We start from the raw sequence: 25,393 nt of genomic DNA, 5'->3' as shown, positions 1-25,393 counted from the left end.
TTTTTCCCTCAGGGCAGAGAGAACCCAGCACAGCCCAAATTCCCCTCTCCAAAGAGAATTCAGGTTTAAATCTGGAATTTGCTTTGCCCTGTCTGTGCCAAGGCCACCAAGAGCTGAATTTTCCCTCAGGGAAGAGAGAACCCAGCACAGCCCAAATTTCTCTCTGCAAACAGAATCCAGGTTTAAATCTGGAATTTGCTTTGCCCTGTCTGCAATGGCCACCAAGGGCTGATTTTCCCTCAGGGCAGAGACAACCCAGCACGGCCCAAATTTCCCTCTGCAAACAGAATCCAGTTTAAATCTGGAATTTGCTTTGCCCTGTCTGTGATGGCCACCAAGGGCTGATTTTTCCCTCAGGACAAGGCAGGGAGAGCCCAGCCCAGCCCAAATCTCCCTCTGCTCTGCCCAGGGAAGAGCCCAAACCTCTCCCCGAGCCGGGTGAAGGTGACACCGGGCAGGTGCCACCACCTGGGGGTCCCCTCAGAGGGGACGCGGGGCGCTGCTCCGGAGCTCCTGAGCCACTTACAAACACACACAGGTTTCTGAGCAGACCACTGGCTGCTCTTTTGGCAGGTTATGCTTTTGTGGCCCTTCAGCTCGAAGGCAGGCTGGCACTGGAAGTGCAGAGTGTCCCCGTGGCGGAAGGTGGAGCCTTCTCTGCGGCCGAAGGCGGGCACGCCGGGGTCGCCACAGCTGCCCTGGTCGATCTCTGGAAAAAAGAACACAGGGCTTGGCTGTGGGAAGGGGCTGGAAGAGAGAAAACACTGAATTTGGGTGTGGGAAGGGGCTGGAAGAGAGAATTTGGGTGTGGGGAAGGGGTTGGGAGAGAGAAAACACAGGGTTTGGCTGTGGGGAAGGGAATGGGAGAGAGAATTTGGGTGTGGGGAAGGGGTTGGGAGAGAGAAAACACAAAATTTGTGTGTGGGAAGGGGCTGGAAGAGAGAAAACACAGGGTTTGGGTGTGGGGAAGGGGATGGAAGAGAGAAAACACTGAATTTGGGGGTGGGAAGGGGATGGAAGAGAGAAAATGCAGAGTTTGGCTGTGGGGAAGGGGATGGAAGAGAGAATTTGGGTGTGGGGAAGAGGCTGGAAGAGAGAACACAGAATTTGGGTGCGGGGAAGAGGGTGGAAGAGAGAATTTGGGTGTGGGGAAGGGGCTGGAAGAGAGAATTTGGGTATGAGGAAGGGGTTGGAAGAGAAAGAGCAGAATTTGGGTGTGGGGAAGGGCCTGGAAGAGAGAACACAGGATTTTGGGTGTGGGGAAGGGGCTGGAAGAGAGAACACAGGATTTTGGGTGTGGGGAAGGGGATGGAAGAGAGAACACAGGATTTTGGGTGTGGGGAAGGGGCTGGAAGGGAGAACACAGGATTTTGGGTGTGGGGAAGGGGCTGGAAGGGAGAACACAGGATTTTGGGTGTGGGGAAGGGGCTGGAAGAGAGAACACAGGATTTTGGGTGTGGGGAAGGGGCTGAGGCCCAGCTGGTGAAGCCCCCACCAGGTTGTGGCATCCCAACCCCGATTCTCTCCTAAAAACCCCTCCTGAGGGCTCCCCAGCCTCAATTCCAGGGCTTCAGGATGAGGGAAGGGGGATTTGGATTAAATAGTAGGGAGGGATTGTTCCCTGTGAGGGCTGGAATAGAATTCCCAGAGCAGCTGTGGCTGCCCCTGGCAGTGCCCAAGGCCAGGCTGGCAGGGCTTGGAGCAGCCTGGCACAGTGGGAGCTGTCCCTGCCCATGAACTGGATGAGCTTTAATGCCCTCCCAACCCAAACCATTCCAAGATTCTGTGACCATCCCAGAAATGAAAATAAATAAATAAATAAATAAAATAAATAAAATACAGGGAATAAATGAAAAACACAGGGATCCAAAGCAGCTCGTGCTCTGCCTCTGCTCCAGGAACTTCTGAACTCAAGGGCTCACATCTCACCAAGCAGGACCAACCCTCAGCTCCCTGGCACAGGGACACACAGGGAATTTGCTGGATTGTCCCCTCTCCTTCCCTCCCTACCCCAACCCCATTCCCATTCCTGCCTTGCCCCCACACTGAGTTAATCCCTCTCTCATTTGGACTCCAAATAAACCCCAGGCACAATTTCCTCTTATCTCCTGCTCCCTCCAATCCCATTCCCAAAGGGCTCCCTGCCCTGGATCACTATGAGCTCCAAAAACTTCATCCTCCTCAGTGTTCCCATATTATTTACCTGCTCCACGCTCCTCTCCCAATCCTCTGGTTTTTATCCCCAAAAACTTCATCCTCCTCAGTGTTCCCACATTGTTTACCTGCTCCACACTCCTCTCTTCTCCCAGTCCTCTGGTTTTTATCCCCAAAAACTTCATCCTCCTGAGTGTTCCCACATTGTTTACCTGCTCCACACTCCTCTCTTCTCCCAGTCCTCTGGTTTTTATCCCCAAAAACTTCATCCTCCTGAGTGTTCCCACATTGTTTACCTGCTCCACACTCCTCTCTTCTCCCAGTCCTCTGGTTTTTATCCCCAAAAACTTCATCCTCCTGAGTGTTCCCACATTGTTTACCTGCTCCACACTCCTCTCTTCTCCCAGTCCTCTGGTTTTTATCCCCAAAAACTTCATCCTCCTGTGTGTTCCCACATTATTTACCTGCTCCACACTCCTCTCCCAATCCTCTGGTTTTTATCCCCAAAAACTTCATTCCTCTTTAGTGTTCCCACATTGTTTACCTGCTCCACACTCCTCTCCTCTCCCAGTCCTCTGGTTTTTATCCCCAAAAATTCACTCCTTCATTCCTCCTGAGTGTTCCCACATTATTTATCTGCTCCACGCTCCTCTCCCAATCCTCTGGTTTTTATCCCCAAAAATTCACTCCTTCATTCCTCCTGAGTGTTCCCACATTATTTATCTGCTCCAAGCTCCTCTCCCAATCCTCTGGTTTTTATCCCCAAAAACTTTATTCCTCTTTAGTGTTCCCACATTATTTACCTGCTCCACACTCCTCTCCTCTCCCAGTTCTCTGGTTTTTATCCCCAAAAATTCACTCCTTCATTCCTCTTTAGTGTTCCCACATTATTTATCTGCTCCAAGCTCCTCTCCCAATCCTCTGATTTTTATCCCCAAAAACTTCACTCCTGAGTGTCCCCACATTGTTTACCTGCTCCACACTCCTCTCTTCTCCCAATCCTCTGGTTTTTATTCCCAAAAACTTCATCCTCCTGAGTGTTCCCACATTGTTTACCTGCTCCACACTCCTCTCTTTTCCCAATCCTCTGATTTTTATCCCCAAAAATTCACTCCTTCATTCCTCCTGAGTGTTCCCACATTATTTATCTGCTCCACACTCCTCTCCCAATCCTCTGGTTTTTATCCCCATCATCTCTGATCAGTCTCGCTGTCTTTTCCTCCCCGCTTCCAATTTCTTGCACCAAATTGGAAATCTCTTTTATGACACTTCCCTTACAGAGGCAAATCATGGAAGCTGAGACTTGCATGACTCCCTCTAATATCCCAATTTGGCTGGAATAACAACAAGCATCCCTCATTATTATTCTGGCTCCAGGCAACTCCACATCCAGGTGTATTTTGAGCAGAAGTCACGGAGCTTCTGCTGCATCTCGAGCTGAAAACTCACTGCTAGCTAATGAAGCATCCCCAAAATAATTTAACATAAATTAATATTAAAAGTTTTCGTGAAACAGGCTGTGTTTTTTGCCTCTCAGTGAAAGCCCTTGGCCAGGATTTATGGATCTTCCCGCACAGTTTCCAAATCCAACTGTTTAGGAGCTGCAGTTGCATATTAGGGATGGAAAATGAAAATTTTGGGTGTTAAAGCTGCACTGAACTGTTCATTCCTCCCAGCAAAAACGCACAAGGCCAACAGTGCCTGGCATGAAATGAAAATTCAGCTGGAAAACTCAAGGAACAGCAATGAGCTGGGATGGGAGGAGTGGATTTGGAACATTTATCAGCGTGTCTGACAGGGACCCTGGGGGCTGGGGACGCTCCCTGCTGCCACTCAAAACACCCACGGCTGTCATCCCTTCCCTTCCCACACCCTGCAACCTGGAAATGCACTCAGCAAGTGCCAGTGATGGCCCTGGGAGCTGTCCCCAGTGTCCCCAGTGTCCCCAGTGCTGCTGTCACTGGGGCAGCAGCTGTTGCATGTCCTGGGATCCCTCTGGTTGCTGGGATTTGGTGAGGATTCCCCATCCCTGGCTGGAGCACCCTCCTGGGGCAGTGGGAGATGTCCCTGCCCATGGATTGGGATGGGCTTGGAGGTCCTGCCTGATCCAAAGCATTCCAGGATTCTCCAACGCACCTCACTCCAGCCATCCTTTAGGACATGGAGCAAGAGTGGATTCACCTCCCAGCCCATCCTGTAGCAAAAAATTCCCATCCTGGCAGCCCCAAAACTCCACACATGGACACAAAAAATTCCCATCCTGGCAGCCCCAAAACTCCACACATGGACACAAAAAATTCCCATCCTGGCAGCCCCAAAACTTCTCCACACATGGACACAAAAAATTCCCATCCTGGCAGCCCCAAAACTCCACACATGGACACAAAAAATTCCCATCCTGGCAGCCCCAAAACTCCACACATGGACATTAAAAAATCCCATGGTGGCAGCCCCAAAACTCCTCCACACATGGACACAAAAAGTTCCCATCCTGGCAGCCCCAAAACTCCTCCACACATGGACACAAAAAGTTCACATCCTGGCAGCCCCAAAACTCCAACATGGACACAAAAAATTCACATCGTGGCAGCCCCAGAACTCCACACATGGACACAAAAAATTCCCATCCTGGCAGCCCCAAAACTCCACACATGGACACAAAAAATTCCCATCCTGGCAGCCCCAAAACCCCTCCACACATGGACACAAAAAATTCCTGCCTGACCCCATCATGGTAGCCCCAAAAATTCCACAAGTGGAAATAAAAAATTCTCATCCTGGCAGCCCCAAAACTCCACACACAGACACAAAAAATTCCCATCGTGGCAGCCCCAAAACTACACACATGGACACAAAAAATTCCCATCCTGGCAGCCCCAAAACTCCACACATGGACACAAAAAATTCCCATCCTGGCAGCCCCAAAACTTCACACATGGACACAAAAAATTCCCATTCTGGCAGCCCCAAAACTCCTCCACACATAGACACAAAAAATTCCCATCCTGGCAGCCCCAAAACTTCTCCACACACAGACACAAAAAATTCCTGCCTGACCCCATCATGGTAGCCCCAAAAATTCCACAAGTGGAAATAAAAAATTCTCATCCTGGCAGCCCCAAAACTCCACACACAGACACAAAAAATTCCCATCGTGGCAGCCCCAAAATTCCAGACATGGACACAAAAAAAATTCCATCGTGGCAGCCCCAAAACTCCTCCACACCCCAAGAGAAAAAATTCCTGCCTGACCCGTGGCAGCCCCGTCCTCCTGCAGCCCCCAGAAGGGTCAGAGATGCCAAAACCCCACAAAGGCAGCCCCAAAAATTTCCCTCAGCTTGGGCTGGTGGCTCTGCAGGGATGGGAATCCCAGGAATTCTGCAGCAAGCAGCTCCAGCTTAGGGAAAAGCAGGAGTTCCAGAGCTGTAATTCCAAAGGGAACTGGGAATGTGCAGCGTCAGGAAAACCAGGATGGGCTGAGGGCATCAGGAGCTCGGAAAAAATGTGGCCAAGTGAGGTAAAATCAGAGCGTTTTGACCCTTGGCTGAGAGAGAATAATTCAACTCTCAAGGGTCTCCTCCCTCCTCACCCTTTCCTGTCGCTCTGCACAACCCCAGCTCAAATCAGGGAGTTAAAAACGGGAGGAAAATGAGGAATTAGAGCTCCCAATTCCCACCCTCTCCTTGTTAGCAGCAGGCAAACACAGCTTGAAGGTTTCATCACCTTACAGAGGTCAGGAAATTGAATTTATTCAGAAATTCCGTTTTCTGACCTGAGAAAAAAACCCCCTGGTTCCTGCATTTCTTTGCGTAGGGAGTAAAATCCATGAAATATTTAGCAGGGCAGAAGTTCCATAAAAAAAAAAAGAGGAGTGATTCAAAAATATCAAAACATGTTACTTCAATAAGATTGAAACATTCCTCCTGATGAATGTTTAAAGCAAAATCACTTCCACATTAGAATAATAGAAGTCAAAACTAAACAAGAACATCCAAACCAAGTGTTTTGACATTATTGAAAGGAAACAAGTTGACATGAATCTTTCACAGCTTTCTCCATCAAATATTATTCATACAGGGGGGGAAACTTTTGACAAAACGGCTTTTTCTGAGGGAAAATGTGGCAGCAGGAATTTTGCAGAGCTCTTTGTGCTGTTTGGCTGAGGGTGGTGGGTGGGAAATTGGGTGAGGGATGAGAAAAAAAAAAAACCTCCCTCATACACCCTGCAGGCTCCCCAAATCCAGGCTGCTCCTCCCTGGGAATTCCTGCTCTTGCCTGCCTCATTTCTGGGGGAAAATGAGGATTTTTGGAGCTGCCAGCAAGTCAAACTCTGGTTTCTGGAAGGGGCAGCCACAGGGTGAAGGATTTGTGAGACTGAGGAAACCCCACAGACGTCACCCCCAGTCAGGAAAAAGGAAAATATTTTACCTCACGCACAGGATTTTGTACTTAAATGTTAACTTGGCTTAATTAATTAAAGCTAATGGTGTCAGGTAGGAACTTGGAGGAATCAAGACCAGGGCGTTTCTGTTGCCTTTCAAATTTTGCCCCCAAGAATGAATAAAAATGGAATTATCTCATTCCAACCCAAAGGATTGTCTGGCTCTCATCCCATGGAAGGGCTGGAACAGGTTGGGCTTTAAGGCCCCTTCCAACCCAAACCGGTCTGGGATTCCCTGAAGGAGGAAAAAAAAGGATCTAAAGAGGGAACACAACAAGGAGGGGATGAACTAAAAGGGAAAAAAAAAAAAAAAAAAAACCTTCCTGCCTCACCCTCCCACCCAAAACCAGCACTGGGCCTGGCTCTGCTAGGAGCAGCATCACATCAAACCCTGTCCTGAGCTTTGGGCCAGGCTTAAACGCCAGGAACAGGAGCCTGGCAGAGCTCAGCTCAGCACTCAAAGCCCTTCTGTGGCTCCTGGTTTGTGAAAAACTCAAAAGACATTTAATTTAATTAAATTCACATTGAATTTAATGGGAAAGCAGAGCAGGAGGGATGGAAACCCCTTGGCCTCCTGACAGACCCCCAACAAGCACCAAAACAGGGGGGCAGGAGGTGCAGAACCCCCCAAAAAAATAAAAAACCCAGGCCTGGATTCCCACCTGGATAACTGGCAAAAGAGCTGCAGGAAAGTTTGAAATTAAAAAAAAAAAAAAAATCCCTTATTTCTTCTGCTGAAGAACTGGAGTTTACTCCAAGCAATAGCATAAAAGTCAATCAATTGTGCCAATTCCTGTGGTAAAGATGAAAAAGTTTGATTAAAAGCACAAAGGGCAGGGGAGGAAATCTCCAGCTCCAGCCCTGCAGAGCTCCTCAGCCTCTTTAGCACCGTGGGGCTGAATTCCAGCTCTCCACAGCCAAAGCCTTGCTCAGCACTCCCCCGACAATAAACAGCCTTTAATCATCCCCTGCCTGCAGCAGGGGGCTCAGACCTGACTCAGCTCCTTCCCAATTCCAGCAGAAATCCAAATTAAATTAGTGTGGGAGCATCCATAAATCTGGTTTTAATTTGAATTTCTCGCTTTCTATTAAAACAGTACAGCAATAAATTACAGTTTGGCTTTGCTCTGGTTTTCGGTGGTTTTTTTTTTTTTTTTTCATGTTGTGATGTTTCTGTTCTTACCACGGGAATTTATAAAATTAATTTACTTTTGTGGTATTGCTTGGCATAAACTCAGGTTCATCAGTAGAAGAAATAAAGAAATAAGTTGGTTTTTTTTTTTTTTTGGAGACTTCAGTGCAAATAGGGGAATATCCCTCAGAAGGAGGAAATGATGGGAGTCTGGACCTTCTTTAATCAATCCTAAATTTCTCAGGAACTTCTGGAAAATGTGGCCTGAAGGAAATCCTTTATCCCAGCTGTTACAATGGGCTGGGAGTTCTACAGGAATATCCTGGTGGATGTGGAAGGCACCAGCTCCAGGGGAAGGAGTTTTCCCAACAAATCAGCCAGGATTAAAGGAAAAGAGGGAGAAGAGAAGCCCCAGGATCCCAGAAGGCTTGGAGCTCTCTCCCAAAATTTTCAGCACCCCTCAGCTCTGTGCAGAGGGAAGGAAAGGATTCTCCAGGAAAGTGGAACTTAAATCCAAACTCCTTCTGCCAAGCACTGGAAATCCAGAATTTGAAACATTCCTCCCGATGAATGTTTAAAGCAAAATCACTTCCACATTGGAATAATAGAAGTCAAAACTAAACAAGAGCATCCAAACCAAGTGTTTTGACATTATTGAAAGGAAACAAGTTGACATGAATCTTTCACAGCTTTCTCCATCAAATATTATTCATACAGGGGGGGAAATTTTGACAAAACGGCTTTTTCTGAGGGAAAATGTGGCAGCAGGAATTTTGCAGAGCTCTTTGTGCTGTTTGGCTGAGGGTGGTGGGTGGGAAATTGGGTGAGGGATGAGAAAAAAAAAACCTCCCTCACATTATGTTCATTATGATGAAAAAAAAAAAAAAAAAAAAATCTTGTTCAGGAGGATAAAAGTTGGGATTGGAGATTTGGGAGTGATCTTGGGCAACATCAACGAGCCGGACCCTGCCGGAGCTGAACTGAGAACCAACTGATTTACACAAGGCTGCAAACAGGGGAAACACCTTTAAAGTGAGTCCATGTGCATTTGGGGCTGGAAAATCCAGAGCTGAGTGCTCCCACTGGGCACTTCCAGCTCCTCCCAGGGAGATTTTCCCCTCACAACTCCCCTATTTCTGCCAACACCTGTGACGACAGCAAACACACGGTCTTAGGCCAGACTTGAGAACTCACATCTTGCCGCGTTCTGGGAGTTTCTTTGGGAAAAAAAAATCCCAATATTAACTTTTATTTCACTCGAAACAGCCCAGCCTAGTCCCAGTTGAAAGCAGCTGACACCAGTGAACTGCTGGAACCATGGATTCCCTATCCCATCCCCTCCCACAGGCTGTCAGCTGAAATTCCCAACTTTTTTTCCCACTAAAACACCTGAAAAGGCAACGGGACAGCCCCCAGGCCAGCCAGCTTGGATGGGAAAGGAAACTCTTGAGGAAAAAAAAAAAAACCCAAAAAAAAAACCCACAGAGCTTCGATTTATTTAGAGGAGCTCCCTTTTCTCCCCAATCCCTGCTCCCTGGTCCTTGGGGAAAAGGGGAATTGGGAGGGAGGAGCCTGGGCTACCTTCGTAGGTGGCTTTGAAGCCCAGCAGGTTGCTGACACTGTCGGTCTGGAAGAGGAGCCACATCTGGTGCTGGGTGCTGACGATGAGGTCGGGGACCGTGGTGCCCGTCAAGCTGCAAAAATAAACAACAGCAACAAGTCAACGGCCTCCAAGCGGCCTCGGATTCACCACCCTCAGATAAAGGACTCTGCAGGAGAAGGAAAATGCTGAACTATTTAAGAATCACCCCGAAAAAAACTGGGAGATTTTCGAGCCTGATGAAAATCTTGTCGTGTTCAGCGTTCTGCCCCCACGCTGAATCTTCCCCCCACCACCCTCACTGCAATAATTACAATTCACTGCAAAAAGGAATCGTTCCCCTACTCGCTGAGGCAAAACATCAGCAAACAAATAAAATTCCCAGAAGCCAAAGTGTGCCCTGAGTGACTGAATGCTCTGAACTGCCCTCGCAGCAGCCGCCAGTAGTACAGAAAATAACTTCCCACCCATCCCCTGCTCCATTCCTGCCCTGAGAGAAGTTTCTGCAAGGATCAAAAAAAGGCAAAAAAAAAAAAAAAAGCACCCAGCAGACCAAGCCCCAAATGTGCTGGACAACCCCCCCGTGAGCCCTTGAGAAGTGCCACTAATCCCAGCAGGACCAGGGCTCTGCCTTCCCCTCAGGATCCTCCCGGGAGGGCTGAGGAGATTTAGGGAAATGTCGCTGATCTCTCCCTATTAATGAGGCTCATTCAGCCTCTGGGATTAATCACCTCGTGGTGGTGGTTCAACGCAGCTTTAGAGCTTTATCCCCCACCCACGGGAGCATCTTTTGCACAGGCAGATGCCCACGTGGAGCTCAGCTCCCTCCCTCCCCTGCGCTCCTGGAAACAGGAACAGCATTTGTGTGGGCAGGATGATTATTCCAGGAGCAGGAGGGCTCTTGTGTCGCCTGTGTTTAATGTTGTGATTATCCTGTTTCTGCTGAGGTATTATCTGCGAGAAATTCAGAAATTAAGAGCGAGTGGAGAGGGGGTGAGAGGGTTTTTTTAGCTTTCCTGCGGTGTTTAAATAAATCCAAACTCATGCCCGTGCTCAGCTCTGGGTTGGGCCTGGCCCCAGGTACAACAGCAGCACTTGAAAGGCTCCTGGATAAAAGTGAACTCAGCAGAAGAGGGACATGGAATTGCTGGAGCAAGGCCAGAGGAGGGATGTGAAGCTGATAAAGGGACAGGATCCAGGCTGGGAGAGTTGGGAATGTTCAGCCTGCAGAAGGGGAGGTCGAGTGGAGCCCTCACAGCACCTGCCAGGAGCTGCAGGGGAGCTGGAGAGGGGCTCAGCATCAGGAGCTGGAGTGCCAGGACAAGGGGGAACGGCTTCAAACTGGAAAAGGGGAGAATTGGGTGGGATTTTGGGAATAAATTCCTGATTGTGAGGGCTGTAAGGCCCTGGCACAGGGTGCCCACAGAAGCTGTGGCTGCCCCTGGATCCCTGGCAGTGCCCAAGGCCAGGCTGGACAGGGCTTGGAGCAGCCTGGGACAGTGGGAGCTGTCCCTGCCCATGGCAGGGGGGTGGCACTGGATGAGCTTTGAGGTCCTTCTGCCCCAAACCATTCCAGGATTCTGTGGCAGCTCCCAGGGCTGTGTCACCCACCCAGTGCAGGTGACATTCATCTGCTCCCTGCCAAGTGCTGTCAGAGTCCAGCACATCCCTCTGGCTGCCCTGGCTGGCTCCAGACCCTGCAGGGGGCTCGGGGACCTTGGCATGAAGTCAAAACCACCTGTGGCTTTGATTTTAGCCCCTGGAAAAAGCTGCCAATGTTCTCTGAGGAATTACAACCACAAGGGTTTGAGCAGTGTGGTGGTTGAATTAACACAGGGTGGAAAAGCAGAATTTTGGGGTTTTTGGAATGGGGTTCAAGGGGACAAGGTGGAAGAATTTGGGCCTGTCCTGACCTTCTTCTCCTTCTCCTTGCCCTCCATGTCTCGCTGTGCTGGTGACACTTTTCTGTTGGTTTCAGGCACAGACACACTGTCCAACATCAATGACAGACATTGGCACGTTATTGTAACCATGGCACACGGAGTTTTGGGTATAAAATGTGAACACTGCCCTGAGGGCAGACAGAATGCCATGGCCGAGCTGCTGGAGAGAGAATGTTCTAGATCAGGGAAAATAAAGAACCTTGAGAAGCTGATCCTACACATTTCAGACTCCTCCTTTGGCTGCAGGGCTGGGAGAACAAGGGCTTTTACACTCTCGGGGTCACCTCGACACCCAGACCCCGAGAGAGTGCCAGCTCCTTTCCAGGGCAGGGATCTCAGGGAAATGGGATCACCCCGGACATCCCAGGCCTCTCCTCCCCATGCCAGGGAGCTCACAGGCCGCAGGGACACCTGCAGCAGCCATGCCCAGCCTCTGGAACCAGGAGTGGTTTTTATTTTTCCTGCAATCACAATCCCAGCCGAGCTCTCCCAGCTCTGCCCCGTGATTGCTCCGACCTGCAGCAGGAATTTTATTGATCTCAGGGCGCTGTTAAATGAAGAAGTGATCTTGTTTTAGTGCCTGTTTTGCATCCCAGAGATGTTCAGGAGTGTTATTGTTGATTCTCAGCTTATTTATTGAAGCAGCAGCCAGGCAGGAATGAGGAACACTCCAAGAGGAAAAAAAACTCCCAGGAAAAGGTGCTTCAAAGCTTTCTGCATCCTTTGCCACCCCACTTTTAACAAGCTGGGTGATTGATTTGGGTGCTTGTTACTTCAGGAAATCAAATTCCTTCTGCAAGTCAGGAAGCTCAGCCTAACAATCTGCTCTGCTCCCATTTTCCAGGGATGGGAATGAGCCTGGAAACAAATGGTCCTTCCCAGCTCTGCTTGGGATGGAATCTGCTGCTGTGCAACTCCACTCAAGTGCGTTCCTTGATTGGAAAGGCAGCAGGGCTGAGCTCCTCAACAGCCAAGGAGAAGTGAAGAGCAGGAAGAAAATTGGAATTACTGCCTTTGACAGGAGTTTCTGCATTTTGATTCTTCCAAAGGAACCTCACTTTGTATCCAGATATTATTCCTGATCTGTGAATCCAGCTGGGAGTGGGCAGAAAACTCTGGAAAAAAGTGATCCATGGACTTGCAAGCACGTTAATTAGCACTGTGGTCTTTACACCTCTCTCTCATTTCATTACTTTTCAATTAATCCTCCCAGATTATTAATAATAATAAAAAAAATTCTGTGGAAGCATTAGCACCAGGAATTCACTGGAAACTTCCTGGGAAAAGCTTCCTGCACTGCAACTTGCTCAGTCACAGATATTCCAAATTTGCACCAGCAAAGTGCTGAGGAGATAACAGAGAGTGGGAAAAAAACCCCAAGGAATTATTAAAATCCAATCTGAGGAAAATCTTCGTGGGTTTTAGGCAAACCAGAAGGGCTGGAATGGGGAATCATGGCAGGAATTTCTACCAAATCCATGGCAGGGATTTTGCAGGCTGTGACCAAGCAGCTGTGACACGTTCTGGGACACGTGAATTACACCTGAGCAGCACTCAACCTTCACATTCCAGGCTGGGGTTCCTGACCAAGGATCCACGTGCTGGGAAGAAACAAAAAACCTCGGGGAAAAAGATGTTTGGGAAAGACAAAGAAATGCTGATACGTGAAAATGGAGTGGGAGGCTGCTTCACGTGGAAAAACAAGAGGAAGAAGGAAAAAAAAATGCAATGAATTTCCCCATCAGTTGCCAGAGCACACCAGCTTTGCTGGAGTGGTTCTGGAGAAGCCTGGAGGGAAAGCAGGACCATCTGCACATGAAGAAACCTCCACAGAACATCAGATCTGCAAGAAAAGGATGCAAAAACCCCGAATCCCAGCCTTGGAAGAAGCCTCGTTTCCCCAGACGCACCCTGGGTGTGAAATGTTGGGGATGTCACTCCAAGATCTTGGATTTACAGCTCAAAAATGATGGCAGCAGGAGAGAGAGAGAGATCCAAACAGCTCCTGCTGCGTGCCTGGGCTGCTTTTCCTTTTGTATCCCCGCTTTTCTCAGCTCCCTGGGCGGGAGGGAAGCACAGAGGGGACAATTTTCTGTCCCCAAAAGCCACAAGCAGCCCAAAAACCACCGGATCCCCGCGTCCCAAGGCCCGCAGCCCCTCCGTGGCCAGGCGCATCCCCGCAGGAGGGAATTGTTACTCACACATAAAGCACAGATTTCTGCTCTCCGACCTGGCCTCCATCCCCCACTGTCAGCGTGTCGTAGCCTCTCTCCAGCTCGAATTCCTCGAAGGTGAGTTTGATCACCTGCCAAAGACACGCCAACAATTAGCACAATTCATCAATTAACACCCAGCCCTGCCCTGCTCATGCATCCCGCAGCAGCTTCCAAGAGCATCAAAATCTCCCAAACGTGCCCGAAAGTTGTTGGTTTTATTTTATTTTATTTTATTTTATTTTATTTTTAACAGGATTTTTACACGTGGTTTGGATCGCCTTTGCTTGATCTCCTGCCTGCCCGGGTGCCTTCACCGATATCAATATTTGTGTGCTGGGAGCTGCAGGTGCCTTTTCCCACCCCAAAGCTGGAGCTCTGGAGGTGGGTTTGGATGTGCATGGAGTAAATGCAGAGTATTTTTACTTTGTGGCTGAGGAAATCCTCCTGGATCGTGGTCAGAGCAGGAGAGAATTTATGGATTTTTGTGAATTGTCAGAGAATTCTCCCCTGCTGTCTGCACACACAATCCTCAGCACCGCCACATCCATGATCCCTGGTTTTTTCTCTCCTCTTCCACCCATCCAAAATCCATTACAGTTTGGATTTTTGCAGCCTCTCTGCATCATTTAGGAGCAGAACTCCCAGGGAAGTTTGTGCTCCAAGGCTCTCAGCTGCTTTGGGAATTTTTGCTTTTCAATTCCAATTTAGGGGGCAGAGTCCTTAACCCAGCCTGGGACAGGCTGAACAAACAGCAAAAGAAGAGATTAATTAAATTAGAGAAGAGTTTCACATCCCCCACCAGCAGAAATCAATGGAGTTTTGTTTCTTGGATTCTTTGCCTGACCAGCAAAAAGACAAAACAAAAAGCACAAAACCCACTCAAATGCACAAGACCTTTGCAGATTCAATAAATTCCCTGACTTTTAACAGATTAAATCCCCAAATGTGGGTTGGTGCTTCCTTCAGCTGCTTCACACAACACAAAATCTCCAGAAGTCAAGAAGGAGAAGGAGCCAGGTGAGTGCCAAGGAGCTCTGGGGCCACTTCCCACCTCAGCTTGGGGCAAGGAGCCGAAGCCCAGGAAACCCAAAATCTTCTTCTTGCCCTTCCTTGCTTTTGTAAGCAGCACCTCCTGCAAAACCTCAGCAGGTGTGGATTCCCAGGGGGATAAAAACCTCCAAGTTCAAACCAAAAATAATTTAAAAAAAAAAAAAAAAGGTGTTTATACAGTTCAGGCTGAGCTGTCCTGTGTCTTCTGTTCTATGGATGAACACAGTATTTTTGCAATGCACAGAAAATGAAATGTAGAGATTTTAGTCGTTGTGAGAAGAAGGAGTTTTTCCCCAAAGCCCCGGGATGGTGAACCAGGAGCCTGGGTGATGCTTCAGACAACTTTAATTTGTGTCTAGTACCCAAATATTAACCTGTGCAGGCTACAAAAGCATGAAATATTGGAATAATGTAATTAAGCCCGAGGACACCGAGCTGCAGATCTGCACACACCATTACTTCAGCCACTCAAGGAGCTGCATCCTGAGCACTCTGACCCTAATTAAACAACTAATTACATCCCAGCACACTCAAGACTGCAACCTCGTGGCACAAGATCTGGATGCTGAATATTGCATTTATTTACTCATTTTCCTGGGTTGTTTTTTTTTTTTTTTTTCTTTTGCTCTGAAAGCTGGGAATGTAATTAATTCGATTTAAATATTTAATTTCATGTTATGATTTAATTATTTAATGATTTGTTAAAGCCACCAGCACCCCCAAACCTGGAGCTGCTGAAGTGACAAGGAACAATCAGCAAAGCCAGGAAAATGGGATGGGACTCCTGATTCCAAAGTGATTGGAAGTTCAGTCACATTCTGAGGAGAAAAATCCACAATAATTCTCTCCAGGAGAACTGCAGTTCGAACCTGAAGCTTTACAAGCACATTCCTCATTTCCCTGCTCCCCAGGCTCCAGAGTTTCCCCCTCCATTTGGGATAAATCATCCCCCTGGAGGGGCCCTTCTCCCTCCATCAGCTTGGACACGGCTTTTTTTTTTTTTTTTTTTTGCTCCAGGTGGGAATAACCCCAGGAAAAACCTCAACCAGCATCATCCATCATGTCAAAAAAGGGCCAGAAATAGCTTTTATGCAAATCCCCCAATTATCACATGCATTTCTCAGCTCCCCAGTGATTTATTTTCCCACTGTGGCTGGAATTAATTCCCAGGGCACCAGGGCCCAGCTAAAAAAAAAAAAAAAAAAAAAAATTTGATGTCTAAATTGATGTGCCCCCTGTGCAGAGGAAACAATCCCAATTTGTCAGCCAGGAGGCCTCAGCCCTATGGATGCGGAATTCCCGATTCTGAGGGGAAAATTTGTGAATTTGGAGGGGATTTTGGGGCTCCGTGGATCTCAGGCTCTTCCTTTGCCAAAGACAGAGCAGAGGATTTGCAAATGAGCCCTAAATTGAGCTCCCTGCTTCTCCCAGAGCTCCAAGGAACAGATCCAAAGAGCCCATAAAAGGATTGCAGCACTTCAGCAGCTCCAGCTCAGGCACTTAACGCTCCTTGTTCCCAAGAATTGGATGGGAAGCTGTAAATTAAAACTTCCAGCATGAAACACCCAAAACCAACAAACCCTTTGTAAACTGGCATTACTAATTGAATTCATTAAGTTATTTATCATTTCAAAGGCAAAGGGCAATGGATCTCCTCTCACAGCTCACAAATTTCCATATTTCTGTGTATGATGGAGCAGAACCTGCAGCTCCTCGTGCTGTGGAATCTCTGATGAGAGTTGAGAAATCTTAAAATGATTGGATTTGACCAATTTATGACTTAGGAAAGGAGAGCTGTGGTCTTCCCAAAGGGGTTGGTGCTTTTCTTCCCTGCTTCAGGAGTTTTCCCTCCATGTAAATGACATTGAAACACCTAACCCCCCCAATAAAACCCTCAAAAATTGACATTAATTGAATTAATTAAAGCTATTTATCATTTCAAAGGAAAGGGCAGTGGGATCTCTTCTCACAGCTCACAAATTTCCCTATTTCTGTGTATGATGGAGCAGAACCTGCAGCTCCTCGTGCTGTGGAATCTCTGATGAGAGTTGAGAAAACGGATTTGACCAATTCCAATCCCCTTTATGATTTAGGAAAGGATCAGGACTTGCAGATTCTGTGTTTGTTATGACTCAGGTTTCAAAGCTGAGGAAGAATCCAACCAGGGGAAGAGGAGAAACGTCCTTTAAGCAGAAACTCCCACGGAAAAATGAGGCAGGAAGGCCAGAGGAGAAGCTTTTCCTGTCACACTGCTGATGGAAAAGCAGGAAAACTTTGGGCACAGCACTGGCACTAAAGCAAAGGAGCAGAGCTGAAGATTAGAGCTGAACATTCACCCCAAAAGGGTCAGAGAAGCACTGGGCATAGCCCAGGGGAGTATTTCCCTCATGATTTTCATCTCCTCCTTCGTAATTCGTAGCAGGAAACCCAACTGGAATTGTGATCCCACAAAACCCCCAGGAAATGCCTGCACCCAGCTCTCCAAACACTGTTCCAGCCACACAAAACCTGGATGTTGGTGATTTTTGGAGACGAAAATGTACAGAAATCGTGGGAAAGGATGAAACACCCTCCAGAGCCCGAGCTGGGCTGAATTCCAGCCCATGGACACCCATCCCCCTGATGAAGGGAGGTGATCAACCACTGAATCCCTCCCAGAAAAAAAAAAAAAACCTCCTGGTTCCACACTTGAGCCTCCCCAAATCCAGGTTTTGTGCAGGCACGCCAGGGATAACGACAGCACTGAGCCTGGGAATGGGAATTTAGGGATATTTCTCATGAAAATCCTCCTCCACCAGAGATCTGTGCTGGTTGAAGGCTTGGGCTGAGCTCAGCAGGGAGGGAGAACTCCACTCCAGCAGGATCCCAGCACTTCCTAACAATTCCCAGGAAAAAAAAAATAATAATGAGAGATCCTGTGAGATTCCCCCAGTGTTCAGGAATGTCCAGAGGCAAGGGAGAAGAAATGGGAGGCTCAGGATTCATCCAGAATTAATGGAATGATGTTTGCAGGAGTCCAGACAGTGAAAGGAACAAACCCTGTCACCTTCTGAGAGCAGAAATAACACCTCAGAAAGGGTTTTTGGAGCTACACAGCAAAGAAATTCCTGTTCTTCTGCTCCAGATCTGGAGGAGAGACAAGGGCTGAGACTGGAAAAAGCTGTGAGGGCACCAAACACTGCCCTCAACTCAATTCCCATTGCCAGGGGAAAAATGGACAGGGACTGATCTTTCCCAGGCCAGGGCAGCCACACCCGTACAGAAAGGGCTTGTGTTTAAATTTCAACCAGTGCAAAAACGTGACTCAATTTACAACACTGCATAAACAGCACGAGATAGACCCAAACCTCGCTCCTCTGCCCCTGGGGGCTGAAATCCTGCTGGATAAGGGCCAGCCACAGCCAAAAAAAAAAAAAAAAAAAGGGAAAAATCAGCATTCCTGGCACAGCCTCCCTGCCCTGATGAGCTGGGCTGCTCGGGCACCTCCCCGCCCTCCACATGAGATATCAAAGGGGCTTCGATTACAAATAATTACGCTCACTTTTAATTACAACCCTGAACAAAACGAGCGGTCAGCAGGGAGGGAAGGTCAAGGGATTTCCAGGCAGCTGGGAAACACGGGGAAGAGTCTGTGTGGGGACTGAAACTGAGCCTGAGGGGCTGAATAAACCTCGGATGTGAGGGTGGGGAGGGGCTGGGAAGGGTTTCCAGAGGAGCTGTGGCTGGCTCTGGATCCCTGGAAGTGTCCAAGGCCAAGCTGGACAGGGCTTGGAGCAACCTGGGACAGTGGAGGAGTCTGGATGTGTTTGGAAGTGTCTGGATTTGTCTGGATATTTCTGGATGCGCTTGCATGTTTCTGGATGTTTCTGGATGAGTTTGGAAGTGTCTGGATGTGTCTGGAGTTGTCTGGATTTGTTTGGATATATCTGGATGTGCTTGGATGTTTCTGAACATGCATGGACCTGTCTGGATTTGTCTGGATGTGTTTGGATGTGTCTGGATGTGTTTGGAAGTATTTGGAAGTGTCTGGATTTGTCTGGATGTCTCTGGATGTGTTTGGATGTTTCTGGATGTGTCTAGATGTGTTTGGAAGCATTTGGAAGTGTCTGGATTTGTCTGGATGTGTCTGGATGTGTTTGGAAGTGTTTGGAAGTGTCTGGATTTGTCTGGATGTGTCTGGATGTGTTTGGAAGTGTTTGGAAGTGTCTGGATTTGTCTGGATGTCTCAGGATGTGTCTGGAAGCATTTGGATGTTTCTGGATGTGTCTAGAAGCATTCGGAAGTGTCAGGATTTGTCTGGATGTGTCTGGATTTGTCTGGATGTCTCTGGATGTGTTTGGAAGTGTTTGGATGTTCCTGGATGTGTCTGGAAGCATTTGGAGTGTCTGGATGTGTTTGGATGTTTCTGGATGTGCCTGGATGTGTCTGGAAGCATTTGGAAGTGTCTGGATTTGTCTGGATGTTTCTGGATGTGTCTTGAAAGCACAATCAGAAACATTCCAGGCTCCTTTGGCTGCGTTTGGGCTAAGGGACGCAAAGACTCTTTACGATCTCTCTTGGGGTCACCCTGACCTATAGGACCTGAAACATCAACTTTAAGGGATTTAGTGATTTTAGAGGAGCTAAGATTTTAGTTAGAGAGATAAGCCTTACTAGAGTTAATTAAAATAAGTGAGTAGGCCTTGATGAAGTTAAAAGTTAGTAGTTAACTGATAATTGATTGCTTGTCAACACCATGTTTAATTAGCTGGGTTTGTAATGAGGAATATAGAAACTGACAAACAGCTTTTAGGAACATGAGACAATTGTGGGGCTCCTCTGTTCTGAAACCAATTGAAGACAAGGAATGGGAGTTCTACCAAGGTTCATTTGTCATATTTGCATTGAAAAGGCAGAAAGGTCAGAATGAGGAAGACTTCATTTACTTCCTCATTTTGGAACCCCTCCCCATGAAAGGGACCACCGACCCATTTCAAGAAACTACGCATGATTAAAAATTGGAATGATTAGCATACAAAGCGAGGAATGGGATGTACTAAATGATGAATATGTATTTGTATTTTAGATATTCAATTCTGGTGTGGATAAAAGGACTCTGTAATCATTGGAAAGGTGCAGTGTGTATTTGGGAGCTGTCCCGCACGCTGCCCGGCACCACAATAACCACACACTTTCTAACTTTAAACTGTTACAGAGTTTTTGTCCGTCACAGTCGGGTATCGGTGCTAGATCGATATTTCTTTAATAAATCGGACCCCCGAGAGAAATCCACAGCAGAAAGCCGCTCTCCCTGGAGCCTGCGGAGCTGCCCGGCCCCGGGGGCCGTGCTGAGGACCCACCTTGGCAGGGTTGAGGGCGGTGATGACCCACACGCAGTAGGCGTTGTTGTCGTACTGCACGGGGTAGTTGGGGGACGTGATGACCCCGCTGGGCCCGCGCAGGTACGTGTCACACATCCTGGCTGGGGACACAAACGGGGACACTCAGCACTGGCTGGGGGTGGGGGGGGGGGGATTGTTTTTGGTGGGGAGGGAGGAGGGGTGGGCTTGGGATGGAAGTGGGAGAAGGGTAAAAATGTAGGAGTTGGTGTTGTCGCGGCCTACGCTGCTGCTTTTTTACAGCCGTGTGGTGAAAAAGGAAGGGTTTCTCTGTGAGGAGTGGGGCCATCAAAGCCTGACCCCAAGAACCCCTGATCCCATCAACCCTGATCCAAACAATCCCTGATCCAATCAATCCCTGATCCAAACAATCCCTGATCCCATCAATCCCTGATCCCATCAACCCTGATCCCATCAACCCTGATCCCAACAATCCCTGATCCCAACAAACCCTGATCCAAACAATCCCTGGTCCCATCAACCCTGATCCCATCAAACCCTGATCCCATCAGTCCCTGATCCCAACAGTCCCTGATCCCAACAAACCCTGATCCCCTCAGTCCCTGATCCCAACAAACCCTGATCCAAACTAACTCTGATCCCAAAAAACCCTGATCCCATCAAACCCTGATCCCATCAAACCCTGATCTAAACAATCCCTGATCCCATCAGTCCCTGATCCCAACAATCCCTGATCCAAACGAACTCTGATTCCAAGAAACCCTGATCCCACAAAACCCTGATCCCAACCAACCCCAGATCCCCTAAAAAACCCCGATCCCAAAAATCCCGATCCCAACAAACCCTGATCCCAACAATCCCTGATCCCAACAAACCCTGATTACAACAATCCCTGATCCAAACAAATCCTGATCCCAACAATCCCTGATCTCACCCAAACCTGACCCCATCAAACCCTGATCCCAACCAACCCCAGATCCCAACAATCCCTGATCCCATCAAACCCTGATCCCAACAATCCCAATCCCAACAATCCCTGATCCCATCAAACCCTGATCCCATCTCCCCTCAGACCAACACCCAGCCCACTCTCTACTGCTCCCACTGATTTATTTCCTTTTCTTTCTCCTTTTTTCCTCACAAAAATCCTTCCCCATCCAGGCCAGGAATGACACAGCTCCTTCCTGATGTCCCCAAAAACCCACATTCCCACATTCTTCCCGCAGATCCAATCCCTAAAAAACACTGCACAGCGAGGATTTATTAGGTCATTATTAAGTATTTATCAGCTGGTTTCCTTCTGTGGGCTCAGAACTAAGGTGGAAACTCAGCTCTGCATCTTCAAAACATCTCAGGTAAAGGAAAAGCTGGGAAAAAGTGCTTAAGCAGGGAAAATTTTGCCTGTGGAATGCCTTTGATGTAATATTTAACTGAAATATTCCACAAAAAAAAAAAAAAAAAAAGTGGGGAAAAACATCCTGGTTCTGGAAATATTCTCTGCTGCTGTGATGGAGCTTTGAAATTAATTTGGTTTTGAAGTTTATTTATTTATTTAAATTTATAATTTGATTTAGGAGATGTATTTGCATGTGTGGAGACTGCAAGATTTTTTTTTTTTCTCTGTAAAACAATGGAGAAATCATCTCCTGGCCGAGCTGTGGGAACATTGGGAATGGCTGGGAAGCAGCTTTGGAATGAGCTGAGGTCACTTATCCAGGATGCTGAACCACTCCTGCCTCATCCTGGAGCTCCCAGAGTGTTAAAAAAAAAGGTAAATCCCATTTTTCCCATTTTTTCAGGTGGGATTAAGTGACTCTCCCAGGATCCAGGGGGAATCTGCTGAAGATGGGGAAGCTGCAGAACTGTGCCCCAAAGTTTGCTCAGTGGGGATTAAGAAATGACTGAAACCCAAGGGGTTAAAATCTGGGACTGGCTCTGGAATTTGAGAGAAACCCAATTAAAAAAAAAAAAATGGCACAAACTGGGAGAAAAAAGTGGCAGAAAGCTAAAATAAAAATCAAACTTTCTAAACAGAAATAAAAAAAAAAAACCCTAAAACATGAAAGTCAGCAGCTAAAAAAATTAAGTTGATTCACAGAAACAGAATAATGCTGGCAAATCCTTTCTTATCTCTTGCAGGAGGACACCATAAATTTCCTTTACAGTGTCACATATTTATGCCAAATATCCTCTTACACTGATTCAATTTATTCCAGGCTTGTTTCAAGAATTACATGGGATTCCAAAGCCCTGAAAAAATCTGCAGATGAAATTAAAGGAAAAAAAAAAGGACTGGGAGAGAAAAAAAAACCCCACCCTATTTATGGTTTTAAGAGCTTTAAAGGGATTCAATTAAAAATATTACAAGTTGTTCTTTATTAGCATTACAAATATCACAATGTGACATTTCAGAGAGGGAATGAAAACAAAATGGCCAAGGGCAAAATGGGCAAAATGGGAAAAAACTCCATTCCCTGATGGCTCGTGGCACAGGATGAGGCTCCTGGGGAAGCACAGCCCCAGAATTCCACATTTCCAGTTAAAAATCTCCCTCCAGCTCTGCTTTTCCAGGTTTTATTCCAGTCTTTCCTCTTACAGGAGAAGGAGGAGAGGGGAGAAAACGCCTGGAATAGGGAGAGGGATGATCCTGCTCAGGTTTGTCATCCCTGAACAAAAGGAATGTTCAGGGGAGAGGGGAGGGATTTAGGGACAGCTGGGAAATTCATGGAGGAGTCTGTGGGGTGCAGAAACAGGGGCTGCAAAAAGCTTTAATGTGAGGGTGGGGAGACCCTGGGGAAGATTTCCCAGAGAAATCATGGATGCCCCATCCTTGGAAGTGTCAACCTGGGATGGGGGAAGGTGTCCCTGCCCCATGGAACAACATTTTCCTTGAGGTTCCTCCCGACCCAAACCCCTCTGGGACTCTCTGACCTGGCCAAGGGGTGACCTGAGGGCAGGATGGGTGAGAAAAGGGACAGGAAGGAGCTGGGAATTCCCACAAATCCCAAAATCCAGCCAGGCTGAGCCCCCTCAGGCTGCTCCACCCCTGGGAGTGTCCAAGGCCAGCTTGGAGCAACCTGGGAGAGTGGAAGGATGGTCCAACCCAAACCATGCTGGGATTATTTGACCTGAGGGCAGGATGGGTGATGGGAAAGGGACAGGAAGGAGCTGGGAATTCCCACAAATCCCAAAATCCAGCCAGGCTGAGCCCCCTGAGGCTGCTCCATCCCTGGAGTGTCTAAGAACAGCATGGAGGGAGAGTGGAAGGAGCAGCATGGTCCTCAAGGTCCCTCCAACCCAAACCATTCTGGGATTTGACCTGAGGGTAGGATGGGTAAGAAAAGGGACAGGAAGGAGCTGGGAATTCCCACAAATCCCAAAATCCAGCCAGGCTGAGCCCCCTGAGGCTGCCCCATCCCTGGGAGTGTCTAAGAACAGCATGGAGGGAGAGTGGAAGGAGCAGCATGGTCCTCAAGGTCCTTCCAACCCAAACCATTCTGGGATTCTCTGACCTGGCCACAAGGATGACTTGAGGGCAGGATGGGTGATGGGAAAGGGACAGGAAGGAGCTGGGAATTCCCACAAATCCCAAAATGCAGGCAGGCTGAGCCCCTCACCTCTGCAGACGGGCCGGTGGTCGCTCCAGGCCACGATGATGTCGCTGACTCTCTTGCAGGTGATGCTCTTGGAGCCCTGCAGGTCGTAGCCCTCGTTGCAGGAGAACTGGATGCTGGAGCCCAGCCTGGAGAGGGGACAGAGGGGACATCAGCCTGGTCCTGCCTCCTGCATCCCAGCATTTGGGGCCAGAGCCATCCCCTGGCCCTGCAGCAGCAGGAAGGGAGGAGGGACCAGCTCTGCCTCCCCCTCTGCCCCAGGTGCTGATGTCCAAATCCCAGTTTTTAGTACCAGTTCAGTGGGAATTTCATCCGCAGCCCCGGGAGAGGACACGCTCAGCGTGCCCCATGAAGTGAAATAAAAATCTTTATCAGCTGCTGAGAGTTCTGCTCTTTGTTCTGTGGTTTGGATTCCGAGCCTTTGCTCTTCCAGCTTTGTTCCCTGAGGTCACACAATCCAGCCTGCAGCAGCTGGGAATTCATCCCGTGGAATTTAGGGACTGTTGGGATTCCCCTTCCTCTGCTGGATTTGAGGAGAATTTTGGCAGACTGGGATTTGATTTGAGAGACACTTCCCATGAGCAAAACAGCAAAATCAGAGGAAATATTGATTCCCCTTGGCCACCAGCAGCTGGGGCATCGCTGCAAAGGAAAACTGGGAACTGGAAAGGAACAACAGCACTGGTTTAAACTTTCTAAACCCCAATTAGCTGGCACCACACAGACTCAGTGACAAGGAACCTCAGTCACCTCAAATTCTCTAAGGGCAGGGCCACGCTGGGGCTTGAGCTAATTTGAGAAGTGATTTTTTTTTTTTTTTTTTTTTTTGGCTGTTTCAGTTTTCCAGAGGAGTGATGACAGCACAGAGGGATTCTACAACCTGGACTGGGAAAGGATAAAAATACTCCAAGAGATCTTTCAGAGAGCCTCACGTGGAACAGCACACGCAGGCAGGGTTTTACACACGTGTCCCCCAAAACTGGGCAGGATTTTGGGAGGGGGACAGAGCAAACAGAGCCCCCCACACCAGGAGCACAGCCAGGGACACACAGGAGCTCATGCACAGAACACACAGAAAATGTTCTTACCTAAAATCGTTGCCTATCCTTTTGCCTCTCTCGGGAATCCCAGGGTCTGGACACAAATTATGTCCCTGGGACACACCAACCTGAGTTACTACAAAGCAAAAAACAGCACATACAGAGACAGAATAGCAAAAGGAACATTCTTTCAGCAGCTGTCTTGGTGGATGTGGCGAGAAAAATGGCAACTGGGAGCTCAGAAACCTCAACGTGTTCCGTTTTATTCCGGAAAATCAACGGCTTTGGAAACAAATATCCCGCTCAGTTTACACAGCCGAGTGTTTTCTAGGAAATGCCAGCTAGGGACACAGTTTTCCCTCCATTCCACTACAGAAATACCTCTGGAAAAAGCTGGGTTTTTTTTCCGGTATTTTTTTCATTCTGCTAAATGACACCAATCACAGAGCCCGTTCGCTGTGATTAAAACTCCACCTGCCACCCTCCGAGGTGACCTCAGAGCCCTCCAAGCCCAGCCCAGTGTGCCAGGGAAAGAAAACAACTCCATGAAAAGGCAGGTGTGTGATCCCAGGGGGGGGGGGGAAAAGAACCAAGCACAGAACGAGAGGGAGAAAGGAGAGGGGAATGCCAGTCGAGGGTTTTAAAGCCAAGTCATTTAGTTGGAACATGGAAAAACTTATGGAGCAACCTCGATGCCAACAAAGATGAAATCCATGGAGTGGTGACCAGCACTGAAGGAAAGCTCCCAGCTCCATCCTCCCCATTTCCAGCCCTCTCCAACCTGCCCAAGGCGCAAAGGAGGGTTCAGGGTGGGGGAACCCGGGGGGTTCCTCAGCCCTGGCACAATCCTGATTTCCAGTCTGA

At 48.1% G+C, this 25,393-nt stretch overlaps 1 protein-coding gene and 1 long non-coding RNA gene across 3 annotated transcripts in view; one reads left to right on the top strand and one right to left on the bottom strand.

Annotated features, from left to right (window-relative positions):
• CSMD2 (CUB and Sushi multiple domains 2) overlaps positions 1–25,393 on the bottom strand; it is a 273,933-nt gene that overhangs the window by 116,710 nt on the left and 131,830 nt on the right. The window contains exons 8-13 of the mRNA XM_053964332.1: positions 24,578–24,665; positions 23,493–23,617; positions 19,876–19,997; positions 13,472–13,575; positions 9,309–9,421; positions 527–709 (exon numbers count right to left, since the gene is read on the bottom strand). Of these exons, the coding sequence (XP_053820307.1) occupies positions 527–709; positions 9,309–9,421; positions 13,472–13,575; positions 19,876–19,997; positions 23,493–23,617; positions 24,578–24,665 (735 nt within the window). The remainder of the gene's footprint in view (positions 1–526; positions 710–9,308; positions 9,422–13,471; positions 13,576–19,875; positions 19,998–23,492; positions 23,618–24,577; positions 24,666–25,393) is intronic.
• Positions 19,816–23,850, top strand: LOC128799720 (uncharacterized). Of its 2 annotated transcripts, none has more exons than XR_008434812.1 (5): positions 19,816–19,977; positions 21,102–21,230; positions 21,512–21,646; positions 22,474–22,530; positions 23,552–23,850. It is a non-coding gene; the product is annotated as an uncharacterized LOC128799720 (long non-coding RNA). The 2 variants fall into 2 exon arrangements; XR_008434811.1 differs by having other exon boundaries at positions 21,450–21,646.

This window comes from Vidua chalybeata, chromosome 25, assembly GCF_026979565.1.
Source record: "Vidua chalybeata isolate OUT-0048 chromosome 25, bVidCha1 merged haplotype, whole genome shotgun sequence".
Lineage (NCBI taxonomy): Eukaryota > Metazoa > Chordata > Aves > Passeriformes > Viduidae > Vidua > Vidua chalybeata.
This window is presented reverse-complemented; position numbering and strand designations above follow the sequence as displayed.